The following is a 15310-nucleotide window of genomic DNA, read 5'->3' as shown; positions in this document are numbered from 1 at the left end:
GTACACGAGTACTTTTGTTTTCTTGCTCATAATTATTATAGCATGTAATCGTGCTTATTAATCCAATTTGAATGGGAATATCCAACTGCAAGAATCAAGGACGAGGTCATAGATGCGAAGAAAATATCTTGGTTGACATAAAAGCTAAAGCGGTCTTATTATCGTGACAGGACACACAAGTAGAAGATACAACTGCAGATAACTAGAAAACCTGTAAACATGCCTCTATCAGGTACTTGATTCTTGATGTTACCCAAGCCGTAGTGCTTATATCGGATCACCCATCTTGACCACTTCCTCGTAGCTTCCTTCTGAGCTTTGCCATGTTCAATACCGTCACCACGTAGAGCCTATCGGACATGTTATCGATGGCGCGGAAGTAAGCAATCCTCCATCTCCATTGCAACAGTAGGGTTCCACAAATCGTCCAAAATCCTACGATAAATCCCAGCGTGATGCTGGCGTACACCCAAATAGTTTCGGTTCTGCTGTCAAGATCTTCGCTTTGCTTTTCTTTATCATCGATGGATATGTCCTTTGGACAGCTTTTGGTAAGAGGAGGGCCACAAAGATTTGGGTTACCGGCATATATGGATGGATCAGTAAAAGTCTGCAATTGGTTACCGGTGGGAATTCTGCCTGAAAGATTATTATATGACAGGTTCAAATGGTTCAAAAAATTCAAGGTGGCCAAGGTCGAAGGAATTGAACCTGAGAGATTATTTCTTGATAGATCCAGAGTTTCTAGTTGTTGCATTCCCTTGATATTGTTTGGTATCTCTCCCGTCAGATAATTCCAAGATAGATTTAAGGTCTGAAGACTTTGTAGATTTCCTAACTCCTCGGGGATACTTCCTGACAAGCCATTGTTGGAGAGATCGATCATAGTGACGAGCGGAAGTAGGCTGCTGTAATCGGATCCGATTCCTTTGACAAATAGCCACATATTTTCTGCCGCACCTCCGATATCATAGTCGCCCTTTTGAGGAGAGAGTTTCATGGCAGGGAAGTTGCCGAAGCTCCGAGGGATAGTTCCAGATAGATTGTTGTTCGAAAGATCCAAGATTTGAAGAGATGCCAGATGAGAAAAGCCAGGAATACTGCCGGTGAAGGCATTTGAGCGTAAGCTGAGCGTCTTTAGGTTCAATAGGTTTTCTCCGATCCCGGGCGGTACATCTCCAACGAAGCTGTTGTAGCCGAGATCAAGAGTTTCCAGTTCTGTGAGACTCTTTAAACAAAGAGGCATCTGACCCGATAGATTGTTGTTGCTCAGGTGAAGCGACTGTAGCTTTTTCAAATTGCAGATTGAGTGTGGAATCCCCCCTTGTAAAGTGTTGTTTGATAGATCCATGACAACTAGGATTGAGGAATTTTTCCAGCAATTAGGAAGATCTCCCGACAGATTGTTCTGGGCAAGTCGAAGCACGTACAGAAACTTATTTCGACAAAGGGAAAGAGGGAGGATCCCACTCAGATTATTCGTAGATAAGTAGAGAAACTGTATTGCCGGCATGGTGTCTGCGATTGTCGAGGGAAGGGGCCCTGACACCCGATTATTTGAGAGACCCAAAAAACTTAAGTTTGGAAGATATTGTGGCATGCCTCCGGTGATGCCATTATAGGAGAGGTCCAGTTGCTCGAGACTGGGAGGAAGCCAGTTAGGAATAGCGCCTTGGATGCCTGCGCCAGCTAAATCTAAATACGTAAGAGCTGTCTGTGTTCGAAGCCATTTCGGAAACTGGGGTCTTGGCACTATCTCACAGAGTTGCATCGAAAGAGTATTAAGCTTAAAAGGGGGAATCCAGTCATTGCCTTCTTCCAAGACAAACGAGTTGTAGGAAATGTCCAAATCCTTCAAATTTGATAGATTGGCCAAGTGGACTTGAGACAATCTCAACGAATTGTCAGTCAGAAACAAAGAGACAAGGCTCTTCATCTGCCCGATGCCATCCGGAATCGACCCATTCAAATCATTAGAACTTACATCCAAAGTTTGCAGCATCGACAGATTTCCAAGCGACGCAGGCAGTGATCCGTAGAGGAAGTTGGAGGAAAGATCAAGAGATTTGAGATTCTCCATGTTTCCTAACCAGTCCGGCAAGGTACCACTCAGCTGGCTGTGTCTGAGGTACACTTCCTGCAAGCTAGACATAAGACATCCGGAGAAAATTACTTCTAGATTAGCCAGTGTATCATTGATAGGCACATCTATTAGATAAAGAAATTGAAGCCTGCAGAGGCTGGACAGTGCTGCTGGAATGAAGCCGTCATGGAAGGTATTCTGAGACAAGTCGAGTGCCTTGAGCGACGTCAACTTCGCGATGGACTCAGGAATGAGCCAGTTCAGGTCATTCCCACCAAGATAAAGGAAGTCGAGGCTGGTTATGTTGAAAAGCCAATCTGGTATGGTAGAGTTGATGTTGTTGTATCCTAAATCAAGAGTAGTGAGAGATGTGAAGTTGACAAGAGGCAGGGAAGGAGGAAAGGTCCCCAAGTCACACGACTTCAATTCTACCGCTTGAATGTGAGGGAGTGCATTAAATGCTTGTAACCAATTGGATGCATTTCGAAAGCTGACCCAGCTCATGTTGAGGAGACGAAGGGAAGTGAGACGAGAGAGCCATCCAGGGTCTTCAACGTACAATTTGAGAAGGCCATAAAAATTGTAAGAAAGATCGAGGTGGCGCAAGGTGGAGAGATTTCCGAGCCGCTCGGGTACTCTGCCGGCGACGCCTACGCTCGAGAGATTTAGATACCTTAGTCTCCTCAAGGATCCCAAGAACTCGGGAATTCGGCGACGTTCAAAGACGTTGCCGCTAAGGTCCAGGTGTTGAAGGTGTGGGAGAGAGAGCAGCGACGGGCTTATGTCACCGTATAATGTCCATTTGCATCCTTTACTATCACCATACCAGTAGTCAAAATTGTCAGAGCAATCAGAAAATAAATTGACGCGTGCATTCCGAAGGTCGAGCTTGATAACACGGCCGGTGACGTTGCTGCAGCCGACGCCTTCCCACATACAGCACTCCTTCCCGACCCAGGAAGAGAGACGACCGGAAGGATCATAGAATCCTCGCTTGAACTGGATCAGGGCTTGCCTCTCTGCCTCCTGGCAGAGGACGGTGGTGGAAGCATGAGAAATCGCAAGCTGAACGCTCAGCACTGTAAGAAAGCATATGATAGAAAGAAGAGGGCATCTCCTCTCCATATCACCCGCAAGGAATTGGGTATTATCACCCGCAAGGCAGAAGACAGATCTCCAGCGTCTTATAAAGCTCACAAGAGATGGCGCGTGAATTGGTGGTGCAAGTTCGACGGTCAATTTGGCGACTGGCGTTTGATGACTTGACCCATGACTTTGGCCGCACATTTTCGAGTGGGTGGGGTCATTTTTGGTGGTTATTCTTTCGCCGACACTGTGGATAGTCATATTGCAGCGTTTTCCGAGCAAACAAGCGTATATTGTAAGAAGACTTGAGCGGGTCATTGTGGATAGTCATCATCGGACAACTTCAATTTTGACCAAACAAGTGTGAATTAACGTGCCACAGCTTGGACTTAGTGGTGCTTTGTCTTTGAATAAGACCTACTTGTTGACTGTGTGGGTACAGATCAAATCAGCCTACTACGATAGCGACATCAATAGGTAGGACGTATGTGTGTGTGAACTCGATGTTATGTTTGGATATATAATGATGCATGTGAACCTGTTGAAACCAGCTGGATTAGTCTTGGTTTGTCCATCATCCAAATGATTGATATGTCCTTAGTTACACATCATCCTTAAATTTATAATTTTTTTCATATCAATTAAGTATTAGAAAAAAAATAAAAGTTCAAGGTACATCCAATTTGCTGGAGCCCCATCAGCCTTCACGATCGCCATCGCTATCTCCTCCCACAGGATCGGCTCTCTCAATTACAATCGTTGATTGTGCAAGAAACAAAATAGCACGGTAAGGACGGTAAGGTGAGAACAGAAATGAAAAGAGAGGTGACTAAAAGGTGAGATGGGAGAGTGTTTTCGGAAATATTTTGGATGTTTTTATTTTGTTTGATTAGTTTAAAATGATACATGGATTTAGTAAAAAATTCACCTATAAATTAATTAATGAATTATGCATAAGATGAATGACTTTTGAATGGAGGACTATCTTATGTCGGAAGTAATGATTGTAATCGTTTTTTTGATTTATTTTTTTTAATAAGAAAAGTATGAGGCAATCAAAATAAATATTGGTAGTTCATTAAATGAAATTTAAAAAATATATCCATCCTATGTACCCTAATAAAATTGTTAGTGAATTTATCACATAGTTTTTTTTAAATATATGTATGAATTTGATTTTCTCAAAAAAATTTAAAATTAAAGATATTATAAATAATATTTTATATGACCCTCAGAGTAATAGGTCCTTAGAGATGATAATGATAAAAGGAAAAAGAGAGGAAAGGCAAGGGCGATAGGATGTCATGAACGCAACAAACGATGTTAATTATGATAAGAGAAAAAAAAAAATAAAATAAAAAGAAATATGAGGTGAGGGTGATGAGCAACATAGGCAAAGTTAAAAGTAATTTTATCTTTTAAGACATAAAGATACTATGAAAATAAATAAAAAAAGAGAAAACTAAAAATAAAGATTTTCTTAAAATTGCCCTTATTTTTTTATCAGTTGTCGCCAAAAAAAAGAAAAAAAAATGTTAAAACATGAATGTCCAAATTGAGATATGCATAAAGTTGTCCAATTTAGGATGTCTACAATATTTGCCATTGCACTTGCTGTAGACTAGATTAATATTGTTAGTCTCACAGGTACCTATAAATATTTAGATATATAAATTCATATTGTTTTTCTTCAAACTTGTTCGAAAGACCCCTAAATTGCACATTTGGATTCGGATATATAATAAAATTTAACTCATAGTCATCTTTATACATGCATCAGTCTCTCATCAATACATTTCCATATTATACATGCATCATTCTCTCATCAAGACATTTCTGTAATAGATGATGTTCTCATTACTTTACTCTCTTCTATCATCCTTGTTGTTATTATTATTATTATTATTAAACAACTGGAGCCAAAGATTCGAAAGGTTAAATTTGGTGCTCGCCCGCTTAGAAACCGCGTAGAATGCAACGTACGCGTGCTGTAACTCGTTTCTCGCGTCCTCGCTTCCGTCTGCCTATTTGTGGCCGGATTTTTTGACTTCCATGCCCGATTGCGATCCCAACGGCTTTCGATTCCACGAATTCCATGCGAGGTTAATCGAATCCTCATAGGATCTACCGGTGTAGGTGTGTCTTTCTCTTGCTTCGCCAAGTTCCCTCGACTCTGGATCCCGTCGTGTAGAATTCCCCATTTCTTGGAGGTTTAGCTGTTTGAATCGTACATCGGACTGGGAAGTCGATAAAATTAGGGCTCCATATGTGAGGAAGTCTACATTTTGCTGGAAAGGATTGGGTTTTTTGGCCGAGGGGAAGTGCATTTGCGCCGTCGAAGATGATGCTGGCGGAGGGAAGCAGGAGGAATTCTCAACTCTTTTCTGATGATTCGTTGGATGGCGACGTCGCCCGTCCGAGAGAGATCGATGGTATCGCGACGATCCCCGTGTCCTCGTCTTTGTCTCCGTCGTCGCCGCCTGGTTTCTCTCTTGAATCTAATCACATCCAGCATCGCGTCTCTAGGATGGATACTCTTGCTGGTGTTGCGATAAAGTATGGCGTCGAGGTAATTAGAGTTCTGTTTGAATGCTTATATTTGTAGTGATCAAATTTTAACCTCATAATGCAATAATATGTTAAAAAAATTTGAATATCGTGATATATTTTCCTTCATTTTTTGACTAAATTTTGGATTTTGCTTTCGAATAGATTTAATTTAAGCACCATAATTTCTTTTGTATCAGTTCTATCTATGTGCCATTTGTGGTATGAGGTCGATGGATGAATAGGTAGCTAAGGAAAACTAAGAAAAAGAGTAACCAAGTTTTGTATGTGCAGAGCATAAATCTTTGTTCTGTCTATTTAATAATTTTGTTGTGAGAAGTAACAATATTGGTTAAATCATATACAATTTAAAAAGACATATAACTGCCTCTTTTTTTTTCTTTTATCTGATATGTGATAATTTCTGTTCTTCATTAATTAGGTTGCAGACATCAAACGATTAAATGGATTAGTAACGGACCTTCAGATGTTTGCTCACAAGTCATTGCAGATTCCTCTGCCAGGAAGGCATCCACCGTCGCCTTGTCTATCCGATGGTTCTATTGAGAATCGGTATTTCCTTTTGCCTTTGCCTTCAAACCATATTTCTTCTTAGTGGCTACGAGATCCTTTTTTCCCCTGATATGGCATTAAGATATTGCTGATCCTCATGAACTGAGACTTTCAATCACAGATTGCTTTGCATTTTTCATTTTTTTGTAATTGTTGAATGACCTATTTTTTATTGTCCTGTAATATCAAAAACAGATAGTGTTTTTTGCTTGTTACTTTCTCTGTCATCATTGTCCAAATTGTTTTGATTAAATTGAATGATAATAACTGGAAAAATACTTGGTTATTTCTACACTGATCATCTTACATTATCATCATTTTGGAAGTCTTCCATTAGCAGTTGAAGGCTTGCATCCGATTGTAACTTTCATCTAAACATTCCAACCTATCCTAGAATCTTACCAAGTCCTAGATATAGCCAGATCTTTCTGAGGGATAAGTGTTGCCCAAAATCTGGGGACATCTTAAATTTCATGATTTTGATTTGATTTTTATACAAATATCATTGCTCCTGCTCTTTCTGTAATTGACCACTAGCCTATCTTTAACAATCATTTGGATGAATGTTCTTTAGTCGAACGATCAGGTGTTGTTGCTGGGTTTCTTCTAATTGTGATAAATACTACATTGCTCTAACCTTTCTTTAACAATGTTTAAGAATGCCATGTACTGTCATGGAGTATGCTAAGTTTTGGATTCAAGATTGTGTGCTGAGTCTTCCTCTTTTTGGTAAAAGTGTGTATTATGAATGTGGCAAGACTGTGTCTAGCAACAGTCAATTCATTATAGATTGAAGTTGAACAACTAACTGCAGCTTTTGTGCTACATCATGTTTGTTCTACACTCATTCCATCGAGATTACCAGTTCTCTTATCATGGTTGTATTTGTTGCAGAGATCAGAGTCCGCCCCATCGACCTTGTAATGACGTTTTAGAATTGATCGAGTCAATCAACATGAGACCTCGTCCGCGTAAAGTTTCTCCTGCCATGAGCAGGTTACAGGGATACTATGGTCTCGGCCACACTAAAAGAAGGCCGGTTCTTGGAGGCGAGGATATGTCACTCTATGGAACAGGAAAATGCTGCTTCGACGATGAACTACTATATAAAAAGTCACCGACTTCTGATCCACCTCCAAGCAGGCACAGGAAGTCTAGGAGTCTGATGAATGGATTCTCACTAGAGAACGGTTATATTGCCGACGAAAAAGCAGTTTTTGAAGCTGGGGAAAACAGTGACATTGAGAGATCTATCAGGAGACGTCAAAAAACTGATACCCCAGAATTGTTTCTCGAGGACAGCAATGGTGGATTCTCAGGGAGGACAGGAAAGGGTATAGCACCAAGACCGAAATCAGGGTACAGGATCGATACGGATGTGGGTCGGTTGAGTGCTCTACCCAATGGGGACTATGTCAAGAACGAAGCTCTTGCTTCTGTGAGGAAGTCATCCAGCACCTCGTGTTTGCAATCGCAGGACTTCGATAACATCTCTTCCATGTGGCCCATGAGCAAGTGGAGTTTGAAATCAGACGTCCTTGCTAGGCCGATATTTGATGGCTTGCCGAAGTCCATGACTGTGAGGAGAAACAAAGCTGCTCGGGATTAGCCATCCATGGCTCATGTTTAGCTCTACGTCTTGGTGTACACAATTTATGGAGATTCTGATGGGTACTGCACACGAGGCCTTCAATTGTGCAAGACAAAAACTGGCTGCATTCTTTTAGGGCAACTGACCACTGTTTCTGCAGAGCCTGTGTAGAAGGATTCGTTTGTATAAATGCAGTTGTTTGATTAAAGAGGGAAGGAACATCAATTGTTGTACGAATCTTTTAATTTGCATTCATATAAAATTAGCTCCTCATCTGAGTTGCAACTCTTATTCCCTGTTGGACAGTTTCTGCTTTAATCACTTTTACTGTACTGTATAAAAATGGTATGCTTCCATGCCTTGCTCTCTCTCTCTCTCTCTCTCTCTCTCTCTCTCTCAGAAAGAATACAAAATCTATCATGCCTTGCTCTGGTGGATCAACGCATGGTACTGCCCATTCTTCTCTAGCAGTACCAAGTCTTCCACCAGGGTTGGCCACCATAGCGCGGCAGAAAGTATAAGCAAGAGCACAAGCAAATGATAGCAGTTGCACGACCGGAGAATACCGTCACTGCCAGTGTCGCCGCCACCACCCATGTTCCAACAGAAGGCATGAGCCTGTCGGACCGGACCTGATTAGGGGAAGAGGAGGAAGGGACGGACAGGGATGATCTTGGTCCGCTACTCCTCGCCTCACTTTGAACTGGAGTCTGGTGCGGATTTGGTGGAAGTGGATCTCGGCGAGCATCGATCTCAGTTGAGATCTGCGTGACACTGTTGCCTGGCCGGACCTGGTCCTCTGGGACTGCTTCTTGTTGCTGGTTCTCTATATCGATTTCGTTACCATTGTTACAACCCTGGACTCACAATTTTCATGAACCAGTCTCATTAGATCCTGCAATATGGTTATTTTTGTGGTGAAACAAGTCCTATGTGCTGTTCCTTGTAAATGTATGTGCACCTGTGATTATTGATCATGGCATTATAAAGCATCACCGTAGATTTTATGCATCAGTTTGATAAACATGGATATGGTTCTGAAACACGTAAGACGGACCCCACAAGATCCTACAAATTACAACTCACGGCTCAAATGGACCCACATGATAAAGACACCCGAGCATGTCTGGGGGACGACAGCTAACTCCGCGCGCGGTTAGGTGACGCAGGCCACCTACGGAAAACAAGAAACCTCGTCTTCTAGGAAGATGATGGTGCGAAATTTATCCGTAGAGGTGACCACGTCATCCTTTTTTTTTCCGACAAGAATATCTAATTAAGAAGTTTGCCTTAAGATTCGCACACGGGAAGGATGGACATAGACTTAAGCTCGTAGTGATTGGGTGTGACTTTACCTGTTTATTATACCCATTCTTTTCCTACCTGTTTAAGATATAGCCACTCACCTCCCTGCCTTCTGATTGGAGCTAAACATGATTCTGGTGTGACATTTATGTTTGAGGAAACAACATTAGGACTTGAGGATTGTGACAAATCCCTCGACTGTAACATTGAAGTGCATGACAAAACATTTCGTTTGAGTCGCGAACGTCTCGGATTCACGGAAAAGTTGTAGAGGGGGTGCGATCGTGTCAGGGATGTAATCAGAAGAGATATGATGCATGAACCAAAGCTAACGAAACAGGACGCAAACGAAAGCAATATAGGCACGGTTCCGTCTCTCTTACCTTATCAGGTAATGACCTCCCTTGAGCTGATGGCGTCGCATTGGAGGAAACCGCCTTCCTCTTCTTATGCTTCCTTTGGAACCAGGAGAACCGCCATGAGAGCTTGCGCTTGGAGACTGGCCGCTCTGGCTTCGACTGCTCCGGAGAACCCAAGAAGCAGGCGAAGCAGAAATACGATCTCTTCTTCCCCTTTCGGACCTTGAGGGAGCTGTTCTTGTTGATGGACATAGTTGTATGGGTAGAACGCGGAGCTGGAGAGAGGGCAAAGATATAGTTTCAGTTGTAGACCTGAGTTTCTTGTTTGATAAGCTTCACCAACATGGCTAAAGAATAATGGCGAAATACGGAATTGGTACATTTTGAAAAGCGTCAAGTTGTTCCTTCATCAAAGTCTATATATAAAAAAGGCTAAAGCTGACGAGCTTTGCCTGTGATGACGTCCGGGCTAATAGAAGAATTCGCTCACCATGGACTTAAAACGACAAAGGGTGCTGTTACATACGTTCGAGGGATGGCTTGTGAACGACAGAGATCTATTCTTCTATTGTGCCACGTTATAATTTTATTGGTCGATAAAGACATTGGGAAATGTTGATTTTGATCCTCGTTCGTCCACGTTATAATCGATCATGATCACCTGATCAGAACAGGAGAGAGACTCCTTAAATTGAGAAAACAGAGGATGATTTGGAGCACATTAATAGTTCATCGCTTGATCCCATTCTATCTAAAACTTATAGTGCACGGAGAGAGCTAAGAAGTAAATTTTTATGGAAACATTGCATACTCTTAGTTGATTAATTGTAGTTCTCTTTTTTCTTGGAAAAGTAGAAGATCGCAAAACATGTTGGGATGCAAGAATGGTGTTTTACTTGTAAATTGTGAGTATAAACAATAAGGGAAATTTGAGGATATACGAGCCTACACAATTGGCTTGGATGTCCTCTGATGACTTTTCTGGTGTTCTTGGCGCTGCCAATAGCGAGGATATCTTCCCTCCCGTGAGTTGTGTACAAGGAAAAAGAGACGTCTCGAAAGAGTTGGCAGTTTGGTTCAAGCTGTTCTGACATGGTCCTCCGGCATGTACTTCTTCCAAAACCAGTGCTTCTTCCACACTAAAGCCATCTCTTCGATGGGCACGCCCTTGGTTTCTGGCACCAGGAAGATGACGAACAACGTCATCACCAGCACGAAGGCCGCGAACAGGTAGAAGAGCCCGGCCTTGAGGTGGCAGAGCGCCATGAGGAAGAGCTGAGCGATGATGAAGGTGAAGAAGAAGTTGACGCCGACCACGATCGCCTGCCCCGCCGACCGGATGTCCATCGGGAAGATCTCGCTGGGCACTAGCCACCCAAGCGGCCCCCATGACCACGCGAACGCCGCGACATAGATGCAGATGAGTGCCAGCACCAGGTTGGCCATAGCAGGCGAGAGCTTCCCTGTTCCGGCCGAACCGAAGAATGTCCCCAGGATGGCCCCGACAGCCACCTGGCTCACCAGCATCTGCACTCCGCCCTCGAAGAAGAGGATCCTGCGGCCGAACTTGTCGACGGTCCCGATGGATACGGTGGTAGCGAGGACGTTGACGAGGCCGGAGATGACAGCGGACATGAGAGACGCGCTGTTCCCGAAGCCGATGGTCTTGAAGAGCACCGGCGCGTAGAACATGATTACGTTGATGCCGGTGAGCTGCTGGAACGCTGGGATGGCGATGGCCATGATGAGGTGGGGGCGGTGCTCCCGGCGGAGGATGCTCTGCCAGGGGTGGCGCACCTGCTTCGACGCCTCGCTCGCCTCGATCATGTCGTGCAGCTCCACGTCGACGTCCTCGGTGCCCCGGATCTTCTGGAGCGTGGCCTTGGCCTCGGCGCGCAGGCCGCGCTCGACGAGGGAGTTCGGGGTGTCAGGGAGGACGATGGCGCCAACGGTCATGACGAGGGCTGGCACCGCAGCGAGGGCCACCGAGATGCGCCACCCGTATCCGCCCTTGAGCTTAGCCGTGCCATAGTTCACGAGGCTGGCTACGAGGATGCCGATGGTGGTGGCCATCTGGAATCCCATATTCAGCGCTCCTCGGAGCTGCGCCGGGGCCATCTCGGACAGGTAGAGCGGGACGGCCTGGTTGGCGAACCCCACGCCAACGCCGAGCAGGAGGCGGCCAATGATTAGCATGGCTACGTTCATGGAGATGCCGTTGATTGCGGAGCCAACGAGGAAGGCTGCTCCTCCAAACAGCATGGAGGTCTTCCGGCCGAAGGTCCGGGTCACCGTGGACGCGAAATACGTGGAGATGAGCCCCGCGATGTAGAGGGATGACGTAAAGGCCGTCAGCAGAGCGCTGTCGAATTGGCACCACTGATTCGTGCCAGCGGCGTTCTTCTCGTCCCTCAACACCGATGGGAAGAACTTCTGGAGGAACTCATCCATGGAAGTCACACCCCCTCCACGACACAACACAACACATTAGCCATTTCTCAGTTAATAGTCAAATAGGCATTTGGGCGTCGATCAATCACCAGAAACGCCGATGTCGTATCCGAAGATGAGACCACCAGAGGCTGCTATCACGCAAGTGACGATCACGAAGACCGTCACATGCCCATTGTAGTGCTTCACCTCACCATCAGGCGTCGGTGCTAATCCTCCACCGGCCATCTCGACACCGAGCAAGCAAGTTTTCCGTTTCTATGGTGATGGAAGCAAAGGTAAACGTTTTCCACTTCCCTTGGAGCTCCCACGGTTGCAAGGATAATACAGGTGGTCCTTTCCTTTTATATCTCCTCTTACCTCCATTTTTGGTCTCCAAGAACATCAACAGCCTATGATGGGCCATGAAATCCCTAGCCACTCCCACTTTCGTCAACGGATAGGAGGAATTATCTCTGGTCTTATCCGGATAAGGGCTCACCCCGTTGACTTCCAGCTTGCCAACCAGAGCATGTACTCTGTCGTGTTCCCCCTGTACCTCGCCCGAACCTTGCCTATGCATCCTTGTGTTGCCTTCATCGACGCTTGCATCTTGTATCAGAAACCAGCCGACACAAGTTGCTATGAATGCAAACATACTCTCTTCCAGCATCACATCATGACACCACATTTGGGTCATGCAATCCTGACAACTTATTTATGGCCAAACCAATATGCAGTAACCAGATAAATTCGGTCCCACAAAAAAGTCAATATTGACCAGAGCAAGCAATATTGATCCTTCACCCGAGTTTTTGGCTGGGATGGCTGATACCAATCTGGAAACTGGAAATCCCATTAATTTGGTCAACTGGAAATCCCATCCATTGGCCCTGTTTCATCCAACACCTAATTGATCCACACTGCAAGTAACTTTTTGAGTATGTCGCGCATCCTATTCTAAGACAATCAACTAACTAAACCGAAATAACGTAAATATTATTGAGCCGCAAAATCCAGATTGTAAATCATATTCAGCAAAGAAACCAAGTTTGCTACTTCTACATGTTCAGTAAACATACAAGGAAGAAAAAGCAATTCAATGTTTGTGTGTGCATTATGTTCAGAACAATATGCAGTCACAATCATCGGGGCAGCTCATATCGACAGAGCGGGCAGGAGTTGTGGCAGTCGAGCCACCGGAGAATGCACCGGTCGTGGAACATGTGCTTGCAGGGCATCTGCTTCACCGCCTCGCCTGCGTCGAACGACTCCATGCAAACCGAGCAATCGACCGGATCGTCCCCCGGAGCTGCTACGGAGATCTTGACGTCCGGTAGGGCCTCTACGGCGGCCCTCGAAGCTGACTGGGTGCCGGAGCTGGAAGCAGAGAGGTCGATTGGTTCCTCATACCATTGTTCGAATTCTTGCTCTAACTCATCAAGAGACACCACTCTGGCGTTGAGGAACCCCGCGGAGGGCAATCCGATGATGGAGGAAGGGAACATGTCAACATCGTCGAAAGGCGCAGGGTCTGGATCATCATCGTCACTGGATGAGGGTTGCTCGTCGCCGAAAATGACCACTCCAGGGTTTGGGTTAGCGAGGACGACGCTTCTGCCGCAGTGGAAGCACCAGATGATGTCGCCGCCATTTACGGCGTTGGCGAGATTGAAGGGAAAAGTGCAGCCGCACTGGCAGCAAAAAAATATATTAGCAGCGGAAGACATGTCTTTCCCGGCGACGAGACAAAGCGACGTTGAGACGAAGAGCAGAACTCCCTGCTACGAATTCTATAAACCTCTGCACATCAACGAAAAGGCTGTTGGAGTATGGCTCGGATAGGATGACATCCACAATAACTTGGTCAGAATTTTATTCGAAATAAATTCTGATTTTTTTTTCTTCCAAGACAACAAAAAAACCTGTATTACTAAAAATGGTAAAGAGCTCAAGCCATGCAACTGCTGCTTCCAAAAACAAGAAACCTATTAACCCTAGCAAAATTAATCGACCATAAAGGTTTTGCAACAAAGCCATAATGTGTATGGTGTGGTTAATAAGCTTCCAAGATGGATGAGAATTTGTGTTCAAAATTCTGACCACCAACTCTGCATCTGACTCGATCACCAACTTAGTGCAACCTTCCTTCACAGCCTATTCACCATGCCTTCTTTAACAACCTGCGAAAAGAGAAGTCCACAAGCATGCTGCTCAAAAGAACGATCTTGCAGCACACCAACTATCTTCCCTCAGACTCGCAACCAAAGTTACAGCTCATCAAGTGAGCTATCACCCAGTGTGCCACACCCATAGGAGAAGAATTTTCTTCTTTGGAAGTCAATCGTATTATTACGGACCTTTCAGATCAACCTGAAAAGAAAGTATGGCATCCCCCAGTTGCCCAATTTTTGCATTCCTATCTTGCTAACGCGGTGGATGTTCGGGACTGGTGATAACGTTTATGGCAGCTCCAAATTCTACTTAGAACTAAGGTGTTTTGTCGGAAGCTACTACGTATCGTCGCTTAGCTTTAATAGGCATCAATGTGCAGTGCATCTGTAGTTTCTATCGTGGGTTGCAAGCAATCGTTGCTTGCTTTTTCTTTTTGTGCGACGGCTTCCAGAACGAGGAGGATTCCTATCCAATAGTTTCCTCTACTGTTTTGATCCGAATATGTGACTGCCACTATACTTTGGGTGTTCTTGGATGCTCGAAATGATGATATCTTTCATGCTAAGTCTCCAAATGTCATTATCCTGTTATACTTAAATCATATTGTATTTGCACTTACTATGAGACCTTCAGTGTCCGAAGAGGACCCTCCCATTCAACCGAACCATATTCTATTGTGGATTGGGTCAAAATTAAGGAGCTTTAGACCACAACTTAATGGTCGTAATAGTTTGTTGCCCGTAAGACTGATGTTTCGTATATTGTTTTTGGATGCATTATGCTCTGCCTTCAACTGAGTTCCAGTGAGAAGTGGTGGTGAAAACTGGACATTTCATTAATTTGGTGAATTAAATCCGAAACCAATAGACGAAGTGGGAAACAAAGATCATGTAAGTATCCCTTCCATTGGCCCCGTTTCATCCAACACCTAATGGGTCGAAACCGCAAGTAATTTGAAGTATAGTGAGCGACATATTCTGAGACAATCAATTAGATCAACCGAAATAACGTAAATATTATATATTGAGCCGTAAAATCCAGATTGTAAATCATATAAGTTTGCTACTTTCACCTATCATCGCCGTCTAAATCGCAAATCTACAAGGAAATAGGAAACCTATTCGATATTTGTGTGTATATTTTGTCCAGAAGAATATGTAG

At 44.2% G+C, this 15310-nt stretch overlaps 5 protein-coding genes across 5 annotated transcripts; 1 reads left to right on the top strand and 4 right to left on the bottom strand.

The window, feature by feature from the left end:
- Positions 1-132: 132 nt before the first annotated feature.
- Positions 133-3234, bottom strand: LOC103975844 (receptor-like protein EIX1). The gene has a single exon (XM_009390947.3). It carries the CDS (start codon positions 3206-3208, stop codon positions 278-280), a length of 2931 nt encoding a protein of 976 aa, XP_009389222.2. The 5' UTR covers positions 3209-3234; the 3' UTR covers positions 133-277.
- A 1981-nt stretch (positions 3235-5215) lies between these two features.
- On the top strand, positions 5216-8168 carry LOC108951923 (uncharacterized). Its single transcript, XM_018821460.2, has 3 exons — positions 5216-5738; positions 6159-6289; positions 7184-8168. The coding sequence occupies exons 1-3, from the start codon at positions 5511-5513 to the stop codon at positions 7896-7898; spliced, it is 1074 nt and encodes a 357-aa protein (XP_018677005.2). The 5' UTR covers positions 5216-5510; the 3' UTR covers positions 7899-8168.
- LOC135611819 (uncharacterized) lies at positions 8149-9922 on the bottom strand. The gene is made up of 2 exons (XM_065107463.1): positions 9509-9922; positions 8149-8737 (listed from the first exon to the last, which is right to left on the bottom strand). Exons 1-2 carry the CDS (start codon positions 9794-9796, stop codon positions 8345-8347), a joined length of 681 nt encoding a protein of 226 aa, XP_064963535.1. The 5' UTR covers positions 9797-9922; the 3' UTR covers positions 8149-8344.
- A 699-nt stretch (positions 9923-10621) lies between these two features.
- Positions 10622-12223, bottom strand: LOC135612877 (sugar transport protein 10-like). The gene is made up of 2 exons (XM_065109656.1): positions 12085-12223; positions 10622-12009 (listed from the first exon to the last, which is right to left on the bottom strand). Exons 1-2 carry the CDS (start codon positions 12221-12223, stop codon positions 10622-10624), a joined length of 1527 nt encoding a protein of 508 aa, XP_064965728.1.
- An 896-nt stretch (positions 12224-13119) lies between these two features.
- Positions 13120-13704, bottom strand: LOC135611812 (E3 ubiquitin-protein ligase RING1-like). The gene has a single exon (XM_065107451.1). The coding sequence runs from the start codon at positions 13702-13704 to the stop codon at positions 13120-13122; it is 585 nt and encodes a 194-aa protein (XP_064963523.1).
- Between the last annotated feature and the right edge of the window lie 1606 nt (positions 13705-15310).

The sequence above is a fragment of the Musa acuminata genome, chromosome BXJ1-2 (assembly GCF_036884655.1).
Source record: "Musa acuminata AAA Group cultivar baxijiao chromosome BXJ1-2, Cavendish_Baxijiao_AAA, whole genome shotgun sequence".
In the NCBI taxonomy this organism is placed as follows: Eukaryota; Viridiplantae; Streptophyta; class Magnoliopsida; order Zingiberales; family Musaceae; genus Musa; species Musa acuminata.
The sequence above is the reverse complement of the archived record's forward strand: the minus strand, read 5'-3'. Positions and strand labels throughout refer to the sequence as shown.

What these genes read in the sequence shown, in the direction of transcription:
- LOC135612877 (XM_065109656.1), bottom strand. Translation starts at nt 12,223, where the DNA reads ATGGCCGGTGGAGGATTAGCACCGACGCCTGATGGTGAGGTGAAGCAC. An exon ending in ATACGACATCGGCGTTTCTG is followed by an intron (nt 12,010 to 12,084) that starts GTGATTGATCGA and finishes TGTGTCGTGGAG; the next exon opens with GGGGTGTGACTTCCATGGAT.
- LOC103975844 (XM_009390947.3), bottom strand. Translation starts at nt 3,208, where the DNA reads ATGGAGAGGAGATGCCCTCTTCTTTCTATCATATGCTTTCTTACAGTG.
- LOC108951923 (XM_018821460.2), top strand. Translation starts at nt 5,511, where the DNA reads ATGATGCTGGCGGAGGGAAGCAGGAGGAATTCTCAACTCTTTTCTGAT. An exon ending in CGATAAAGTATGGCGTCGAG is followed by an intron (nt 5,739 to 6,158) that starts GTAATTAGAGTT and finishes TTCATTAATTAG; the next exon opens with GTTGCAGACATCAAACGATT. An exon ending in GATGGTTCTATTGAGAATCG is followed by an intron (nt 6,290 to 7,183) that starts GTATTTCCTTTT and finishes TATTTGTTGCAG; the next exon opens with AGATCAGAGTCCGCCCCATC.
- LOC135611812 (XM_065107451.1), bottom strand. Translation starts at nt 13,704, where the DNA reads ATGTCTTCCGCTGCTAATATATTTTTTTGCTGCCAGTGCGGCTGCACT.
- LOC135611819 (XM_065107463.1), bottom strand. Translation starts at nt 9,796, where the DNA reads ATGTCCATCAACAAGAACAGCTCCCTCAAGGTCCGAAAGGGGAAGAAG. An exon ending in GTCCTGTTTCGTTAGCTTTG is followed by an intron (nt 8,738 to 9,508) that starts GTTCATGCATCA and finishes TTGTGAGTCCAG; the next exon opens with GGTTGTAACAATGGTAACGA.